This window comes from Gracilinanus agilis, chromosome 3 (genome assembly GCF_016433145.1).
Source record: "Gracilinanus agilis isolate LMUSP501 chromosome 3, AgileGrace, whole genome shotgun sequence".
NCBI lineage: Eukaryota > Metazoa > Chordata > Mammalia > Didelphimorphia > Didelphidae > Gracilinanus > Gracilinanus agilis.
Genome location: NC_058132.1, coordinates 353,288,304 through 353,309,605, shown reverse-complemented (window position 1 = coordinate 353,309,605; position 21,302 = coordinate 353,288,304). Strand labels below are relative to the sequence as shown.

The window sequence follows — 21,302 nt, the reverse complement described above, 5'->3', positions numbered from 1 at the left end:
GAAGTCTCGGGTTCGTTTTCATTCAACATGGTTGCATACACTTAAGGTGCAACATGAACTTCCTCCCTTTCAGAATAAGAATTATAAAATCATTACTTAAGTGTACTTAGGAAAGATTCATGAGCTCTTGTGCTATTCTGGTATGATTATCCTAACTCAAGTCTAGTAGTCTAGACTATCCTAACTCAAAGTCTAGAAGTAAAAATCTAGAATATATAATTATAACAAGAAATACCATACAGCAAAGCTAATTCTATCCATCTAGAGGAATGCATCTATCCAGGCTGTTCTCCCACTTCTGAGAGAAATCAGTATCCTATATTCTTTCTTCCTGTTATTCTTATACTGTTGGGGGTGAACTACTCCCTGCCTTCAGCCCATCTTTCTCCTTAGTTCTTAATTTGGCTTTCATTCTAACACAATCACAGATGGTATCCTTATTCATAACAAAGTCTAAATCTTTATTGAAGCTTATTAAATGTGTTACACAAAGAACGTTTCCTGTTATCCATTTCAATTTTGTTGTTTTTTTCCCTCCCACCTGCTTATGTCTCATCTCCATGGTAAGACGGGGATCCTTCTGCTTTTTCTTTTCTTGGTTTTCTTTCATTCCAAGATCTTCCAATGTCCCAGAATCCACTACATCTTTATGGAGAAGGTGGTCCATAAATTGTTTAACCATGGAACCTTCCTCTTCCTCTTCCAAATGACCGTACAAATCTGAAAGAAACACAGAGATATTATAATTTTAACATTCTTCACTCCCAGTTCAACTTGCCCTCTGGACTGCTCCATTTTCTCCCAGCATCTTTGACTACCTCAGGATGCCTCCTTCTGGAGGACTGCTCTCGTAAGAGGTAATTCCTGGCCAGGATGGTCTTTTCTCAAGGGTCTCCTAACAAGCTCACTTCACAGCTGGCTCAATTCGTCTCCAAATCACTCTACTTCTTCGTCAATAGCCTTGCCTCACAATGATACTTTCTTTCTTCCCCACTTTCTAGTTTTACTTTATATTCCTTTTAGAATGTAGGCTCTCTTATCAGTATGGACCATCTTTTTTTTTTTTTGGCAAATACAAGATCTCCAGCCTTAGCACTCAGTACAGTGCCTAGCTATGGTAAGCACTTAATAAATCCTTTTTTAAAATATATATATCTAATAATTACAAATATAGTTCCTTGTAAAAAATAAATGCACACCTATAAGTCTTCAGTGTTTTCAATAATTTGTTACCTATAACTACAATGAAACATTAATCTTCATTCACCAGAAACTCCACTTAGGAATATCACCAATTTGTTCAAATCTCTACTGAATCTCCAGTCCTTTTAACCCTGGAGCTGTACTTTTTTTCTAACCCTAGCTTCTAGTTTTGCATTCTGACTCTTGCTTTTCTTGTTGCACCCTTGAATGTAAGAGACAAAGGTAGGCTGGGGAAATGCTGTGGTTCCTTTAGATAATAGGAACGGGGGCTTTTGTTTGTTTAGTTTGATTTTCTTTTGCTTGTGGAGACCTGTACTATCTTAGAGTAGTTCTGAAGTCTATGAATCAAAGCAAGTTCCCAAGAGAATTTCTAAAGTGGTTTGGAATTCCTGATAAATGAAAAAACCAAACCGCTTTGTTCCTCCCATGTGTTCCTGGGAGTAGAAGCAAGTTTATGAATGAAGCACATCCACTATGGAAATTGTTGGTATCCTGCCAAAGACTTTCACTATATCCATACAGACAAAGTAAAGCTATAGGCTATATGACAGACATTATCAGATGGCTTCAAAGTTCACTGGACCACCATGCCCAATTAGTGTTGATTAATGAATAGAACAGTGTAAAGCTTGAAAATCTGGAAGGCAGCTAGGAGGCTCAGTGGATGGAGAGCCAGGCCTGGAGACTGTAATCCTTGGTTCAAATTTGGCATCAGCACTTCCTAGCTGTGTGACCGTGGGCAAGTCACTTAACCCCCATTGTGTAGCTCATACTGTTCTTATGCCCTGGAACTAATGCATAGTATTGATTCTAAGAAGGTAAGAGTTTAAAAAAATAATAAAGAATTAAAAAAGATATTTTTAATAGTGATGTCTAGGAAGTGAAAAAGGGCATCCTTTTTCAGTTTTCAGTTGGTAGCTGGAAAGGGTAGCTATTGCCTCTAATGGCAGAATTTTCATTAAAAAGATATCTCCAAGTTAGAATAATAGGATGGAATCAACAGAAAAATTTGGCAGAGGCCTAAATGTAACTCTTACACTTATGTTCAAAAATCAGTCACACAAGAAAAGAAAAACCAGCTTGACAACAATTTTTGAGAAAAAGACCTAAGGTCCTTTGCTCATGAGCTTACTTTAATAATGTGACTCAATTACTACATATGGGTATATGTCTATGTATGTAACTATCTATATGGTTGTCCTTCATTCTAAAGAGGATCAAAATGACCTCCTTGTGTTGGGTCACCGTATACAACTGTGGCTGATCAGACCACGGGTCAAGCACGAATAGCCCATATGAACATTGGGGATGAAATGTGTGTGTGTGGTGCAACCCTGAGCTGTGCATAAGAAAGGCAGAGCACAGAACTCAAGGGAATTCCTGGTTCCACTCTACCATGTGCACTACCCATGGAGCACCACTTCCAACGCAAGACACTGTGGTCCAAGATGAACACTGACAAACTGGAAGGCATCAGGAAGGTGATCACTATATGTCCAGAAACCAAGAACAACTAGAACTGGGAATCCTTAGACTAGAGAAGAGATGATTTAGGAGTAATGTGGGGAGTGCCTTTAAATGCCTGAAAAGCTATGATGTGAAAGATGTTCTGACTTGCATTAGAGGGTTGAATGAGAACCAATGGGTGGAATGGATAGGAAGGCAGCTTTTGGCTCGCTATTGATATAGACAGAACTTTTTACCCTTTGGAGATATTTGACCAACCAGCTGTCCCCAAAAGACTTGAATTTTATCACTGGATTTATTTAATTAGTAGATGGAAGACTGCGCATTAGGGATATTGTAGAAAGTACTCCCAAATAAGGAAAAAAAAATCTGGCCTAGATGAATGCTAACATTTTATGGCCCCTATAAAATCTAAGCCTTAGAAACTGGATCTCATATGATTGTGGGTCAGGGGGTTCTTTTAAACTCTGTAGTGCAGTACTATACTACAGGGAATGCCCAGCAGTGGTCAACATCATCATTCTTTGTTCTTTTTTCCAAAGATATCTATATTTATATCTATATCTATAGCTCTCTATATCTATTTATTTTCCCGATTACATGTACTAATAATTTTCAACATATACTTGCCAAAATTATAAGACCAAAACTATCTCTCTTCCTCCCTTCTTTCTGCTTCCTTCCCCCTTCCCCCACCATGGTAAGCAATTTAATCTGAGCCATACATGTATTATCATACAAAACACACTTCCATATTGGTCACTGCCATCATCACTCTTTAAAAAAAAAAAAAAAAGATCTCTCCAAAGGACATCTTCAGTTGTCAGCCCAATCCTTAAACTTGCTTTTCTGATTCCTTGCATGGTGCTAAGGTAGGTTATTAAATGCTATTTTGTGATGATTCATTAGATATATTCAGTTTCAATCTCCTTTTATGAAAAGGGTTGAAAAAGACTTTAAGAATTATCATAAGCAATGATTAATAAAACATGAGAAGATAGTTTAGAGAATTAATAACTTTAACTGTTATGATTATAAGTAGAATTTTAAAACAATCTAATTTTAATTATAGCTGGAACTAAAACAGTATGATCTTTTGTCTCACAGAACATCATTAATGTGTTCAGTTTCTAGCACAAGGAACTTAAATAGAACCAGGATAAATATGACCATGAAAACTAGAAATAAAACTAAGTAGGAAAAAATCAAATTGTACTTTGAAAAATCCCAAATAATTCAAAGATATAGAAAGAACTCATTTAGAGCTTAAAGCTTAGAACTCTTCAGATATGTTCTCACCATCAAATTTTTCATACTTCACAGAATCAGCAACACCATTGTCTCCAGGTGAAGAAGTAACACTGGGCACAGCATCTCCATCATCTTCTTTATCACTTGCTAATTCTATTTTAAGCTTTGAGTTCATCCAGTCATTAAGCAGTTCTTGAGCTAATAAGAAAACAAAAAAAATCTTCTAATTAGTATTAGAAGTTATTTTAAAGGCTATGAGGGAAGCAAATAATTTATAGTTTAAAAAAATGTTTTTAGGTTTATTTTGAACCTGACAGACATCAGGTTCAAAACACAAATATTTCCATATCAAGAAGCAAAAAGATCTTAGTTCAAAAATAGCCTCAGGCACCAAGTAGCTATGTGACCCTGGGTAAGTCACTTAACTTCTGTTTACTTCAGTTTCCTCATCTATAAAATGGGAATAATAATAGCATCTACTTTCCAAGGTTGTTGTAAGGAGTGAATAAGAGAATAACTGTTAAGTACTTAGTACAGTGTTTGGCTCTATATAAATGCATATAAAAGCATTATATAAATGTTAGCTATTATTTTGTGAAACCACAAAATTTTATTCTGGACAGCATGCATTTTTTAAAAAGTATACAACAAATTCAAAACATTAATTGGAACATTAGTTTCAAAACTGTTCTGCTTGTCCATGTTTTTTTAATCTCTTTTGTATATTTAAAAATGTTTCAATGACCTTATCTTTTTTCTTTATTTCTGTTACTTTCCTTTCCTCTTCCTTTCCCTCTTTCTGTCTCTCCTGCCCCACACTTTGTCTTTCTTTCTTGTATTGCTTCTATGATTCCCCTCTCATTCCCAAATCTTCCTTCCAATTTAAGAAGAAAAATACAATAACCTTTTAAAAACAAATAAACATAGTCAAGGAAAACAGATCGACTCAGTGGTTATCTCTGAAAACCTCTCTCTCAATTTGCTCCTTGAGTTTCTCCCCTTTCTGCCAGTGGTGGGTAGCAGACTTCTGTAGTTAAAATTGGTCATAGCATATGTCTTTCAAATTTGTTTTTCTTTATGATATTATTGTACAAACTGCTTCTGCTCACTTCAGTTTTCAGTTCAGAATACTCTTTCCAGGTTTTTCTGAATATATCTCTTTTGTCATTTCTCACAATGTAATAATATTCCATTTGATTCATATGCCACATGGCTAGTTCCCAACTGATGGACGCCTTTTAGTTTCCAATTTTTTTGCTATAACAATAAGTGCTGTCTTTTCCTAATTTCTTTGGGGTCTCCTTGGGGAATAGGTCTACATCCATTTCCATTTAGATTACTTTCTTAGTCAACTAAATGCGCCTCTAAATTTTTAACTCTCATTTTTCAGATGTGGGTATAGAAAAATAATTTCAAAATTTTATTATCGTCAAATATATACACACATATATATAAACACACGTATACACAAATATGCATTACACACATATATATGCATATATATATTTCCCATGCCTATAAGAAAATAATGCTATAATAGATAATGGAGATATAAAAGGTATAAGAAATGGTTCTTCACCTCTGGGGACTTCCAATGAAATTGAGGAGATACGATATGAACTGGCATAGTTAGTGCTGGGGGAACAGTAACTATAATTATACCACTTGGGATCCTCCTGGAATTGGAATCAGGACCCTAGTGTTTGAGACCTGGTCATGTCACTGACTTCCTTTATTACCTTGAGAGAGTCACCTAACTTTCCTGAGTCAATTTTCTTTTGTGTAAAATGGCAGCCACTGTACTGGGGGACGTCATGTGTCCTACTGGAAAGAATGTGTACTTGGAATCTGTAGGGATGGGATCGAGGGTACAATTAATTGGTTTGGGATTAGCAAGAAGGAGGTCCACTGTTCTTTTGCAAAGGAGGAGAATATGGGAATAATAAAGAATAAAATTAGAGTCTCTCACTGCAGGAAATGGAATTAGAAAAAAATTTTTTAAAGGGGGGAGGGCTTATCTGCCCCAGAGGGTTATAAACCCTGGGCACATATCATCTACAAATCATTACTGCAACTATCTACATCACAAGCTATTTATAACCATGAGTGTCTCTCGATACTTTCATGGATCAGTGAGACCGCTGAAGCACATGCTCCCTTCAACTCATCTGTGCCCTCCCACCCATCCACCAGGGGCAGGGGGTCCAACCAGTTTGCTGGGGGGGGGGGTCTTTCTCTAGTCTCCCTGGCATGGTGGGTATAACACCATATATAACATAGCACATGTAGGCTCTACACTAGTTCTCTTAGTCTCATTCCATGACTAGCCTACCTCCTGGACCAGGCACACGTCTCTGGAGAGAAGTGAAGTCATGGCAGAGCAGAAAGCAAGCTATCCAAGCTGGGAATGCTCTAATTTCCTGGTGGAGAACTGCCTAGGATATAAAACATCCCTTATTCCTTTTTTATCTTCCCTCTCTCTTTATCCACTGCTTCCTTCCTTGTTGCCTATTATTTTATGATTAAAATTCGCTTGAGTCTGATTTGGGGAAAGAATATGTTTATTGATATTATTAGGTTTATTGGTTAGGCCGACATCATAATCAATAAAGTGATGTGTCCATGGCTCTCTTGCAACCGGGGATGAATTGAGCTGGATCAAGACATTTAATAAATAGATTTTTTAACCATTTATTAATATTCATTTTTAGCATGGTTACATGATTCATGTTCCTACTTTCCCCTTCACCCCCCCCACCCGTGCTCCCCCCACCCATGGCCGATGCACATTTCCACTGGTTTTAACATGTGTCATTGATCAAGACCTATTTCCATATTATTGATAGTTGCATTGGTGTGGTAGTTTCAATAAATAGATTTTTTGGAGCTCATTATTCAGTCTATCCCTTGAATATTCTAAGATATCCTTAATTTGTTAATTAAGAAGTGATTCATTAATCTAGCCACCCCTCCCCATCCTTGCAGGTAGAAAGGTCACATATGCTGGGAAAGGACCCTTTACCCATTCATCTATTAACCAAATTCTGTCAAAAAGGAAGACATTCCTTGGGATCCATAAGACAAATAAAATGTAAATGTGGCATAGTAGAAGGTATCTCTGACGCAGATCTTAGACACAGGAATACACAGTCATTCTCCCTAAAGATATATAGGAATTAATACACTGTATGAAAAATAAATTCTCATATTACCATACCCCATCCTTTCCTTATTTTTAAAGAACTTTCATTTGATTGTCAAATTCCTAGGAAAAGCTGTCTACACTTGATACCTACACTTCCTTACTTCCCTTCCCCCCACCCACTCAAGGCCTTGCAGCAATTTAGTTTTTGATGTCACTCCTCTACTTTCAAAAATTATTCCACCTAAGGTTATGAGATCTCTTCAACCCAATTTCCTTCTTCATAGACTTCATTCTTCCTGACGATGTATGACACCGCTGACCACCTCTTTCCTCTGGGTTTTTGTGACATGTGCTCCTCTTCCTACCTATTCGACCACTGCTCCTTGGGCACCTTGGAAGGGTTCCTATGTGGGCGGATGTTCAGGGTTCTCTCCTTATATCACTTTGGCTGAGTTACCAGTCTTCTCTGAGACAGCTTCCTTTTGTGTAGAACAAAGGAAACAGTACTTGGCACGCAGTAGGTTGTATTAGAAAGAACTCAGACTTGGACTCCATAGGGAATGGGAATGAGGTACAATCCGAGGGGCTGGTATCGGCAAGGAGAAAGGCCCCCTCTTCTTCCTACACTGGCCCAAAGGGGCAGAGTACAGAGACAATATTCTCGGAACTAAATTAGGGACCCTCGGTGCAGCAAGTAGAGAAGCTATGCGAGGTCGGCCTGTCAGTCTCAGTTGCGCATCTGACAGAAAACACCAGGAAAAGTCCCCTTCCCTAGAATGTTCCTCTCTCATCTCTAATTGCTCTCCGTGACTTTTGTGCCGCTGAGTCAGGCCAAATACATGCTCTGCCAAGATGGAGAAGACAGAGAAAGGATAAAACAAACAACACCACGAGCCGTCCTTATGATGGGAAAGTAGGGAGTACTGATAACAGTACTTATTCTGGTTTGGAAAAATATGAGTAAACACATATGGGTAGGGAATTTTTTTTTCTATTTAGAGAGGAATTCAGAAAGCATTTGTTCTCTCTCTTTGAAAATGATTTCAGATGGGCTCTGAAAGACTATGCATATTCCTTTCCCTCTTTCTCTTCCCTCTCCTAGCCCCCAGCTATTGTTTATACCTTTCTAAGGGCTCACACGCTCAGAATTTTTCTTCCTCTACCTATCCAGGACTTTCAATATACAAACTGTCCAAACTGACTGTAAAAAAGATGTATTTTTTAAAAAAGAAAAGTATATATTACTTCTCTTAACAGTTTTCTAGATATTTTTTTGAGCATTTTCTCCTTCTCATGTATGTTTTGTCTAATTCTCCTTTGTGTATGCACAGTCTCTGACCGTGGGATGAGTTACTGCTAAGAGCCGATGAAAGTAAGGTTCTCCTGCAAAGCAGTTATTTGATTGAACTAATTTCCATTCTGATGACTAGTGATTTGAATATTGACTACAAGCTGAAATTCTCCATTAAGTGATCAATGTATATTTTCATTCTATAAGCTGAATAAATTTTCTCTCTTCTTTTCAAAGAAGGACCCATGCAAATGTAAGTTATTGGATTAAATTTCCCAAAGTGCACCACTGAGAAAGCTCTACAATCCAAGATCCCCTAGGAGCACGTGCCAAAGATTTAGTGTTCACAGAAAGAGGCTCATTGATAGTGGAGAGGGGCACTTAAAGCTAGGCTTGAAGGAACAAGGAGACCTTAGATAAACAAGAGGACCATGGAAACTGTGCACAACAGCAGGGATGCAATTAGATCATGTTTAGGAGACGATGAGGATGCCAGGCAGTTTGCATGTAAAGTGAGGGTTCCTAGAAGGGACTTTCACAAATGGAGAAGTCAGACTGGGAAGGGATTAAAGGCTTTCTCCTACAGGCTGCAGTAGAGATGGCCTGAAAGCAGGTGCTCAGTCAAATTATTTTAATATTCTATGTGCAAGATGACTGGGGACTAGACTAGGGTGGTGAAACTGGATTTGGAAAAGAACAGAATTAACAGAATTTCACCACTGACTTTATATGCCAGAGGAATTTGAAGCCATGGTGACCCTGACAAAAACAGAAAGTCCAAAGGGGAATTCGGTTTTGGAGACTATATGTAATCTTGGTTTTAGCTGCTTTTAAATATATCAGAAACTCCTTTATAATACTAATGTTAGTGATTAATATGCCAAAATCTATGTCCTGGAATGAATATCTTATAATATTCAGAGATTAATTCTGTTATAACTAAATTTAGTTTGTATTTTTAAAGTACCTCAACTGACCTGTCAAATTCCATGTAATAATGAAATTATACTGTATCATTTTTTAAACTCTTATCTTCTATTGTAGAATCAATACTAAGTATTGGCTCCAAAGCCAGAAGAGTGGTAAGAGTTAGGCAATTAGTTAAGTGACTTGTCCAGGGTCACACAGCTAGTAAATGTCTGGGGCCATATATGAACCAAGGACCTCTCATCTCCATGCCTGGCTCTCAATACAATGAGCCATCCAGCTGTCCCTGTGTCATATTTAAATTAGCTTAGGGAAAGATGAGATAAATATAGAGAAGCAAGAAATAAAAATTAAGCACAAGAGAAACAAAAGTTCCAATCTGACCTTCTTATTTTAAAAAAAAACACAACACAAAAACCTTTTTTTTTTTTTTAAAAACCTTTACCTTCCATCTTGGAGTCAATACTGTGTATCGGCTCCAAGGCAGAAGAGTGGTAAGGGCTGGGTAATGGGGGTCAAGTGACTTGCCCAGGGTCACACAACTGGGAAGTGTCTGAAGTCAGATTTGAACCTAGGACCTCTCATCTGTAGGCCTGGCTCTCAATCCACTGAGCTACCCAGCTGCCCCCTCCGTTCTGAACTTCTAAGTAGCTGATTGAATTAGGCCTTTTAAATAGAGCTCTAAAGTATCTTTAATACCAAATGAATGCCTCACCTTCTTCATAAGCTTCATCATGCTCCACCAGTTGCTCTGTTGTTTCTAAATCTATGATTCTGCTCCATGGTCTCCTGGGAACATCTGAATTTCTTGGAGAAAATACTTCAGAGACTGCAAATTCTGAGGCTTTCTCGACCTTCTTCAAATGAAAATTAAAAAACAATTAAGATGACAAGAATTTTTATTAATGTAATAGAATTCCTATTCTATGTAAGAATCTGATTCTCAAAAGATGACTAAAATATTTTCACATTTAGTCTCTGAGAATTTCTAGTTTGTGAAAGTAACTTCTTAGGGTTTAAATGACTTACCCAGAGGGGGGGAAAATTGGTAATTTTTGATAAACAATATAAAATAAACTTGTAAATTTTGCCTAATTTTAATGAATGTCTTTTTCACCTGGTGAGATTTTAAAAAAATAGTGGTAGTGCTTGCTTAAGCACTGTTAATAGAACAACTAAAACCTGGATTTAAATACTGCTAACTTTACACAAAAATGTTTCCTCAGGAGAGAAAAAAAAGAATTACATTTTAGGAATCCAAACTTAGACACTAGTTGTGTGACCCTGGGCAACTACTTAGGAAAAGCAACTAACATACAATAACATAAATTCTTTTAGAGCTTGAAGTGACCTCAGAGTTTAATCTCTTTATTTTACAAATGAAGAAAGAGGAAGAACAAGCACATAAACCAAGGTGTCTTGCCTCTCAGGAAAGTACTCTTTCCACCGAACCAATACGCTAGATAACACTAGTTCTGGTGTCAAAGCAGCTGGATTCGAATCTTGCCTCTAACGTTGATTCCTTTCCATTTTTTTTAATTTTTAAATTAAAAAAAATTTTATTTATTAATTTATAACATTTCTCCATGGTTATAGGGTTCATGTTCTAGCCCTCCTCTCCTCCCACCCCCACCTATAGCCCACACACAATTCCACTGGGTTTTACATGTGTCATTGATCAAGACCAATCTCCATATTATTGTTATTTGCATTAGGGTGTTCATTTTGAGTCAATATCCCTAATTATATCCCCATCCACTCATATGATGAGGCAGTTGTTTTTCTTCTGTGTTTCTTCTCTCACAGTTCTTCCTCTGAATGTGAATAGCCCTCTTTCTCATAATTCCTTCATAGTTGTCCTGGATCATTGCATTGTTGCTAGTACAGAAGTCCGTTACATTTGGTTTTACCACAGGGTACAATGTTCTCCTGGATCTGCTCCTTTCACTCTGCATCAATTCCTGGAGGTCTTTCCAGTTCACATGGAATTCCTCCAGTTCGTTATTCCTTTGAGCACAATAGTATTCCATCACCAGCAGATACCACAATTTGTTCAGCCATTCCCCAATTGAAGGGCATCCCCTCATTTCCCAATTTTTTGCCACCATAAAGAGTGCAGCTATAAATATTTTTGTACAAGTCTTTTTCCTTATGATCTCTTTGACTCCCTGCCATTTTGAGAGAGTCACTGTACATGCCTGGAATTTAGATTCGACATCTGTAAAAATTAAGTGGTTTGAGTAAAAGGCTTCTAAGTACTCTTATGACCCCAGATGTGTGGCTCTAGAATAAGATGGGTAGACAAATTCAGGTTCTGTCCTTGAGGCTCTGTTTCAGGGTGCCTTAGACCTGAGTCCAGAGTACAAAAGAGCTTCACTGGGGAGGAAGTGCTAAGAGTGCTTTCTGTCTCTCGCTAGAAATCTCCTAGAACCCATCTATGGTGTACTGAGTGGTGCCTGTGGGGCAGTCTTTGAGGCCTGTCTGCACACCTCAGTACACCAATACTGTCCCTGGGATTTTCTTTCTTTTAAAAAAATTTTATTTAATTAAGAATATTTTTCCATGGTTACATGTTTCATGTTCTTTCCCTCCCCTTGTCCTACCCCCCTCCCATAGCCAACACACAATTCCACTGGATTTTACGTGTCATTGATTAAGACATATTATTTTCATATTATTGATATTTGCACTAGGGGGATCATTTAGACCAGGGGTCAGCAACCTTTTGGGCCATGAGAGCCATAAACGCCACATTTTTAAAAATGTAATTTCGTGAGAGCCGTACAGTGCTCACAGTGTGCGCTCCTGTAACAGCACCTGAAAAAAATTGACTTTATGGCTCCTGCAGAAAGAGCCATATCTGGCCCTCAAAAGAGCCAGATATGGCTCGAGAGCCATACGTTGCCGACCCCTGATTTAGAGTCTACATCCCCAATCATATGCCCATCAAACCACGTGATCAAGCAGCTGTTTTTCTTCTGTGTTTCTGCTCTCACAGTTCTTTCTCATAAGTCCCTCAGAATTGTCTTGGATCATTGCATTGCTGCTAGTACAGAAGTCCATTACATTCGATTTTACCACAGTATATCAGTCTCTGTGTATAATGTTCTCCTGGTTCTGCTCCTTTCACTCTGCATCAGTTCCTGGAGGTCTTTCCAGTTCACATGGAATTCCTCGTTCATTATTCCTTTGAGCACAATAGTATTCCATCACCAACAGATCCTGGGATTTTCTTAGCAAAGATACTGGCGTCACTTTCTATTCCCTTCTCCAGTGGATGAAGGCAAACAGAGGTTAGATGACTTGCCCAGGGCCACACAGCTAGTGTCTAAGGTTGGATTTGCACTTGGGTCTTTCTGACTTCAGGTTAATGCTCTCTTCACAGAGTCACCTATGTTAATATTCTCAAGATCCTGGTGTCAGCGTGACTTCTCCCTCTCTCTCCCCTAAGGCTCCCTTTCTTGGGATCCCTCCCCAACCTCACGCCTGGCCTCCTGCAATAGCCTTCTGGCTGGTTTTTGGCCTCAGATTTCTCCTCCTATGTCCTGGTGCTACTTAGCTGTGAAAGGGATCTTCCTGATTCAAGGGGGTGATGTACCACCACAATTCAGGGAGCATCAGAGATAAAATCCTCTGCTTGGCATTCGAAGCCCTGGAATCCCCTGCTCCAGGCCTGGACGGACTCTGAGATCCAGCACCCACAGCCTCTCAGTCTTTCCTCTACTAAGACCCTCCTTTCCCTTTGGGCCTGAGGTGCACCCCCCCTTCTGTCTCTGCCTCCAGGCTTCATGTCCCTGTCTATAGGCAGCCTTTCCTGGTCTCCTTTAATGCAAGGGCCTTCCTTCCACTGAACTGTCTGTATGCCATCTCAGGGCCCTCAGCAGCAGGGACATCTCCACCCTTCCCTGTCACACCAGGATGGCGCACATTGCCTAGCACACAGGAAGGGCTCAATAAATGTTCATTAACCAACTAACATGTCTTTAATTGCACACCATCTCTTCTTTTTTTTTTTTTTTAACCCCTCCCTTCCCTTTTAGAGTCAATGCTATGTATTGATTGGTAAGGGATAGGCAATGGGAATTAAGTGAATTGTCCAGGGTCACACAGCTAGAAAGTGTCTAAGACCAGATTTGAACCTAGGACCTCCTGTTTCTAGCCTGGCTCTCTATCTACAGAGCCACCTATACCTACACATCACACCATATCTTTTTCAAGTTTTTATACTTTTTTTATTTAACAAGTAACCAATGCTGAACAAAATGAGATAAAGACATAGAAACAGACTAAATTAATTTCAAGAAATTTAACCAATATAGATCAGTTTCCATGAGAAGACCACCAAAAAAGTATGAAAAGTTCCCTAGTAGGCAAACACAATTTACTTGTCAAGTATACAGATGTAAGCATACAAAGACAAAACTGGTTTAGAAATGATATAACCCAGTGGAATTGCTTGTCAGCTCCAGGAGGGGGGAGGAAGAGAGGAGAGAGAGAATATGAATCATGTAACTATGGAAAAATATTTAAAAATAAATAAAATTAAAAAAATAAGTAAATAAAATCTAAGTAAAAAAAGAACGTAAATGAATTTGTAAAATCATACAGAGAAGAATGAAGAAAGAATAGTATCAACTCAAAACTGAGAGGAGAGTAAAGAGTAAAACCATTTTACACAGTTTGGTAAGAGGCTCAACTAAGAAAAGCCATCTTATAAACAATTAAGGATTAAATCAGGAAAACAACAAAGAAAGAAAAAATGAGCGTTGTGAATTCTTTTTACTACCAAGGACATTAGAACCACCAAACTAGGACTCTAACATCACAGTCCCAAGTGTGTTAATAGAAGGAGAAATAGTAAAAGATAAAGAGGCCACAAACAGAAAAAACAGCTGGATTAGGTCAAGTATACATAAAGGAGATCCATAAAGGAGGTAGGTAATACAATCATGAAGGCATTCAATAATTGATTCACAATGTAACTGAATGAGATGATACCAAAGTCACGGGAAAAAAAAAAATCTCAGTCCTTGTTATTTCTGGAAAAAAAAAACCACCAAGAAAATATCAACAATTACTGTGATTCTCTTTTATATAAAATATATGAAAATCATCTATATGTGCATTGAGTACATTCTTGATGAGAAGATTCATAGGGAAGTTAAGTTTTTGCACATGATATTCCACAGTAAACATCTATCATCACATAACTGACTGAAAAATATGGAGAATAGGTTCCACTTTGCTTTTATGGATTACAAAAAAAAGTATTTGATCTGTTGGAGAAATACACTGCCTTGAAAGACTCCTTTTCATCAAGGTGCTCCCCTATCTATACATCAAAATCATTCAACACTCCTTGAAATAGCAGAGATACCTTTTCTAGATGAAATTCAACAAAATTCTTCTAGAAAGAAAGGCTTGTTTAAAAAATGCCAATACTCTAGCAATGCCGTATTGCTACTAGTCACAAAACAAAGCTGATAAAGTCTTTAATTAATTCAGAATATTTTTTCATGGTTACATGATTCATGTTCTTCCCCCCTCCCGGAGCTGACAAGCAATACCACTGGATTATACAGGTCATGACAGTATTCAAAGAACTAAAAATTGCTATTACTTGAAAGGAAATGGATTGTTTATGAGAATGAACAGGCAAAAATATGTAGTAAATGAGGAAAAACAAAGAAAACTGGTATAAAGCAGAGGTTTCTAAGTCAAATAGTAATGGCCACTAATCCCTTCATTACTAGAAGGTACATTAACATGAGATCCAGGCCGAGTTTAAATATCACATCTTTCCCATTAGATTGTAAATTGTGTAAAGGCAACTGTAAGTACCACTAGCCACTCCTAAAGTCTGTCTCTAGGCTCTACTTCTTGAACTTATTACCAAGGAGGCATTGCCATGGGGGTAAGATATCTTAAGAGGAGAACCATCTTGGAGCTGAATTTTGAAAGTGAGCCCTTCTGAAGTATCCCCAATTATGTTACTGGTTAACTCTTTACAAGCTCCAATTGGTGGTGACAATAATATGAAGTAACTTTCTTTTTCTTTCTTTTTTTTTTTAAACCCTTAACTTCTATGTATTGGCTCCTTGGTGGAAGAGTGGTAAGGGTGGGCAATGGGGGTCAAGAGACTTGCCCAGGGTCACACAGCTGGGAAGGGTCTGAGGCCAGATTTGAACATATCTAGGCCTGACTCTCAATCCACTGAGCTACCCAGCTGCTCCCTGAAGTAACTTTATTGAAAAATTTAAAGGAGAGGAGAAAATCCTAGAAAAAATGGGTAATTTAAAATATAAAACACAGGACAAAAGCGAATTGTGGATGGTAAGTTGCCAATAAAACCTTCAGTGAGATTCCTTTGAAAATCTATGAAAACTTTAAGATATAATCTGACTCAGAAACCTCTCTACTGGCTAGAATGTTTGAAAGGACCCATCACCCAGGGCAGCTTTCTAATTGTTCTAAGTTGCATACTTGAAAAAGAGGATTGCATATGAAAACATTAACCTTATATTACAAAAGAATTGTTTAAAAATGCTTTAATTATTTCCTTCATAAAAAAATGTTTTGTTTCTTTCCTTCCTTTCTTGCTTCCCATTTTCCTTTCCTTTTTAAGAAAATTACTATTGGTAACTGCCCTTTTGCCTCCCTGCACCCAAGTCTATCCTTATAACAAACAGCATTATCAAACCAAGAAAAAAAAGAAAAAAAAAAGGAAAAAGCCACACATTAACTAAGCCTGAAAATATGGGTCTCATTACTACAGATATTTTTTTCCTTCTACTTAACTGTTTCCCTCCAAAGGCACTGCTGATCTTATTGAAAAGGCCCTATTATTACCATTTTCTTTGAGGAAAATATATAATATCTCTGATGCAGTGTGAAATAACCAGAATCAGAACATTATACACAGTAACTGAAATACTGTGGAATGATCAAATGTGAGAGATTTAGCTACTCTCAGCAATACAATGATTCAGGACAATTCTGGGAGACTTATGGCAAAGAATGCTATCCACGTCCAGAGAAAGAACTGTTGGAGTCAGAATGCAGATGAAAACATATGATTTATCACTTGTTTAATCTGGGTATGTTATATTTATATCATATTATTGGTTTTATAAGATTATTAACTTGCAAAAATGAACAATATGAAAGTGTGTTTTGAGTGATAATACATGTATAACCCAGACTGAATTGTTTGTCAACTCTGGGAGAGAGGAGGGAAGAAGGGAGGGAGACAACATGAATTATGTGACTTTGGAAAACATATGTGGGAATTTGTAATTAAAAAAATAAAATATATCATTTCTATGATTTGTTCTCTGATCTGATTTAAATATTTTTAAAAATTGAGTTAGACTCCATCTAAATTTGAGTCCTTTATCAAATGTCTTTTATTTACCATAATTTTGTGTTTTAATTAGTAAAGGGAGTGTTTTTCTGCATTTGAGGCTTTATACTCTAGGAGAAGGTATTTCTCAAATACTAGGCATATGGGAGAAACATGTATGTTTTTTTTCTTGTTCATTCCCATTCAACAATCACCTAAGATTTATCATATCTAACTTTTCTAAAATTATTTATCTTTTTGTTAGTTATCTAAGTTTGAAAGGGGTACACTGAGCTATCCAACTATTTTATTTTTGCTGTGGATTTCTTCCTCTAATTTGATTTACTTTTTCTTTAAATATTTCAATCCTATGCCATTTGTCACAAATATATTAGGTACTACTTATTTGAACAAATAATGTATTTTATTAATACATCAACATAATATAAAAAGCATAATGTAGTTTCCTATTTATCTCTTTTAACAATATTTATTTTACTGTTGCCTTGTTTGAAATTATGAATGCTACCCCTGTTTTTTAAAATCTGCATAAGTAATAAATTTTGGCGTAGCCCTTCTTTTTAATTCTATGTGAATATTTGTTTCAAGTATTCTTTATTTAAAAAATTTATTGGATTCTATTTTCTAATATATTTTCCTATTCTCTTCGGTTTTATAAATGAGTTCATCTTACTTATGTTTACAATTATTGGAATACACCAGAGAAATGAGAAAAAATTGTACATTTCCTTCTGTTGTATCCTCTGATACTTTTTACTCTTTTATTGCCAGATTCCTCTTTACAAAGAAATAGATAAAAAGAAAAACATCTAATCAATATAGTAATTTATAATTGCTGCTCCTTTATTCCCCAAGCCAGATTCTAATCTCTGGACCATTTTGTTTCTCTTTTTAATACCACCTTTATGACCTATCTTCTGAAATGGAAGTTTGTTTTGTTTAAGAGTAATCTCCCTCCCTGACTTAGCCCTCATTCTTATGCCCCCATTTATTTTCCCTGTCTCCATCTCTTTCCCTACTTTATTTAATGTATTTCTACAATAATTTAGTGTGTTCAATATTCATTTGATTTAGAGAAGAATAAGTTTCTTAGCCTCTTCTTTCTGCCCCTTCTTACATGCTCTGTATATACTTTGCATGCACATTAGGAGAAAAAGTAACTTCCTCCTCCTTTTTTGTTTTTTTTTCCCCCTGTATTTTTTTTTCTTCTCTTAAAACCAACAAAATAAAACTACACCTAGGCCTTGTGATTGTCTTCCTTAATTTCTGTGAAGGCAGCATTGAAGGGACAATTATTTTTTCTTCTTCTACCAAATGGAAGCATATGATACCATATATTAGCCTCTAGCTCAGTCTTTAAGTTCTGTCTCAGTCTCCTGATAGTTCAGCGTGAATGTTGTCTATCTACTTCCTTTTCCTTGGACCTGCTTTTATCCCATACTGTGGACCTGAAAGGCCCCAGTCAGATGCAGATAGTGCTCTTCTAGGCCTCATCAAGCCCCCTCCCCTCTAACTTGTCCTGGACGCTTAATTGGCCTTGCCTTCTATTATGGTGCTTAGGGCTCTAAAGAGACCAAAACTGAGCATTATGTTCTTGTGCTGTGCCCTACTGGGGCTGGCTGTGCTCTGAGAGGCCAGGAAAAAGATCCTTCGGGTTTCAATCAATTAACAATCATTTATTAATATTGCTTGCTAAGCCAGGCACTAAATGTTAGGGATACAAAAAAGGAAAAAAATTATTGAAAAGGTCCCTAAATGAGCTTAGGGATGAACAAGGAAGACAGAAAACAACAACAGGTAAATAAATAAGTACACACAGGGCAGGTAGGTGGATAGAGTACCAGGCTTGGAATCAGGAGGACCTGGATTCAAACATGACCTCAGACACTTCCTAGTTGGGTGACCCTGGGCAAGTCACTTACTCTCTAGCTCTTAAAACTCTTCTGTCTTAGAATTGAAGCTGACAGAAGGTAAGAGTTTTTAAAAAAAGTACATACAAGATGAATATAGTATAAAGAGAGTTAGCAGATCTCAAACTGGCTTTCACCCTCCAACCCAAGTGTCCACATTCAAGGTGCTTGCAGCTTTTAGACCTTTTATAAAAGCTTAAATTGGCTTCCCTGAAGCAAGCTCTCTCCCAGTGCCAGAGGCTTTTGGCCATCATGTTATATATTTCTGGATTGGATAAAGGAGTATACGGTTGTTTCTCCTCAGTTTCTTCGATTGATGCATTGTCTAGTGCTCTTTAATGATATTTGCTGAAGTATATGTAGGAGAGAGGGCTTTCATATTATCATCTTAGCTGGAAATCCCTAATATTTTAATGAGAAGTCAGAGAATAAGAAAGCTTACTTTATCAAGAAGGCCTAAGTGATCAAATCTAGACACTAAGCAATAAATAACATGCCATCTAGGGACCTACTTATAGAACTCTTAACTCAAATCTATCTTATTATTTTCAATCTCAATTATGAAATATCCTTACCTTTGTCCAGTAATCCAAATTCTCAGAGTCCAAAACATGCTGCAAATAATATATTCAGACCATTAATAGAGAGATATGTCCTTTTAAATGCACTTTAAAATTTCAAATTATCCTCCCCAAATGAATACAGTAAAAAGTCCTTTATTTTCTCTCCCAAAGCATAGGTCATCATAAAGATTAGTAAAAGATTCCTGTTTCAATAACAGTGAATAATGGATTGATGTAGAGACTATCACATTTCGGTCTTTGTATCTCTCAGCACCTAGTAATAGTAGGTGGACACTTAATATATGTTTATTGGTTGAAATATTACATTCAGATATTATGGGGAAACCACTTTAGAATGACTTTCTCTTTTTTGAATTTAGTCTGTTTGTTATCTTTAGTCTCTATTTTTTGACCCAGCTATACCAAATACTGGTTTGAGGGAAGTAGTAAGCTATATCAATAACAGTAAAAAATATATCTTGGGGCAGGGCAGTTAGGTGGGACTGAGAGCCAGCCCTAGAGATGGGAGGTCCTGGGTTCAAATCTGGTCTCAGACACTTCCTAGCTGTGTGACCTTGGGCAAGTCACTTAACTCCCATTACCTTGCCCTTACCACTCTTCTCCCTTGGAATCAATACTTAGTATTGATTCTAATATGGAAGGTAAGGGATAAAATAAAAAGAAAGAATAAATATGGACTTTCCAGAGAAACAGTTTAAAGGCTACAGACAGTAGCATACAAAAACTAAAGGATAGAATTTGATGGTATAGGAATTTTTTTTTTTGCAAAAGAGAAAACCAAGGCAGAAATCAAGTCACTTAAGTTGAGCATATATAAGCTGAAACTAAAACTGACATTACAAGAATAAAGCGTTTCCTACAATACTCCCTTAATAACTGTGAGAAATGTTGAATTACCTCTAACAATTAACAAAAAGAAGCATTTGCTTTGCTTATGATACAGGTCGGTAAGTGAATTAAGATGAGACTAAGTCAACAATATTATTATTATTATTTTACTCTTACCTTCTGCTTTAGAATCAATATTGTGTCTCATGGCTAGGAAGTGGAGGTCAAATTTGAACCCACAACTTCCCATCACTAAGCCTGGCTCTCAATCTAGAACCACCTAGCAGCCCCAGTAGCAATATTATTAACATGTGGATGTGAGAAAGAAAACACATTTTCACTTATGTACTATTTTATCTTCAAAGAACCTGAAAAAAAAAAACAAACCACCAAGTAATGCAGCTGCATTACTTAGTAATTTTTCACTACATTCAAAGAAATAGCTAATCCTATTACAATTAAACTACATTACAAGGTATTCTTGTTCTTCAATTATCTTTTTATCCTCTGTGGAAAAAGGGATGAGTTATATTGAGAACTTCTCCATTCTGGAGAAGGAACTTTTCCCCAAACTACTTCCTTTTTAATCACTGTCTTTGGGTCTGTGTCCTATTTCAGACTGAAGTCACAAGTACAAAAAAAGCTAGTATTATACTCATCTTACACCATGCAAAGCAAAGGTGTCTATTTGCCTGACAAGGATATTCTTATATCCCCTTGTGAGAACTGACTCCTTTTTTATGCTTCCTCTTCCATGTTTACATATTCACTTTCCAATACTTGGGGAAAGATATTAAATTAGTAGTCAGGTATTTCACCTTGATCCTTTAATATTTTTAACATGCTGATTGCATTGTCCATAGGGGTGATTTAATAAAGCATAAGAATTATTGCCTGTGTTCTTCAACATGACTAAATGTCTTAGATATCAGTGATAATACAATATGACTTCAGTTGAAAAAAGTTGGAGGAATTATATGGTTCCTCAAATTGAAAGTTAAGAAGCCTCACTGCTTTGACTTATTGCTTATATAACTGCTCAAAATTTAGTGAGCTAAAAACATATTGGTAATGTGATTTTGTGAAACTTTGTGCCTAGGTTTCTCCTGGTCTAAGATGAGGATAATATGAACCTTTTTTGTCTTCCTGTGGATACTGGGAGCATCAAAAGAAAGATCAACTGTAAAAGTACTATCTGATTTAAGATTACTAAATTCATTGGCTTAGAGGTCAAAGTTCCGAATCAAACGTCAATAAAGTATATTATTCACTGGGAATTACTGAATATGCTGCTTTGTGGAAATAGGTTAGGACATTCATTATATGTCAATAC

General features: G+C 36.9%; 1 protein-coding gene across 1 annotated transcript in view; it reads right to left on the bottom strand.

Moving 5' to 3' along the window:
• The window catches only part of CCDC191 (coiled-coil domain containing 191), a 117,675-nt gene that overhangs the window by 94,907 nt on the left and 1,466 nt on the right, over nucleotides 1–21,302 (bottom strand). The window contains exons 2-5 of the mRNA XM_044669178.1: nucleotides 19,133–19,171; nucleotides 10,000–10,141; nucleotides 3,970–4,119; nucleotides 542–720 (exon numbers count right to left, since the gene is read on the bottom strand). Coding sequence (XP_044525113.1) covers nucleotides 542–720; nucleotides 3,970–4,119; nucleotides 10,000–10,141; nucleotides 19,133–19,171 — 510 coding nt within the window. The remainder of the gene's footprint in view (nucleotides 1–541; nucleotides 721–3,969; nucleotides 4,120–9,999; nucleotides 10,142–19,132; nucleotides 19,172–21,302) is intronic.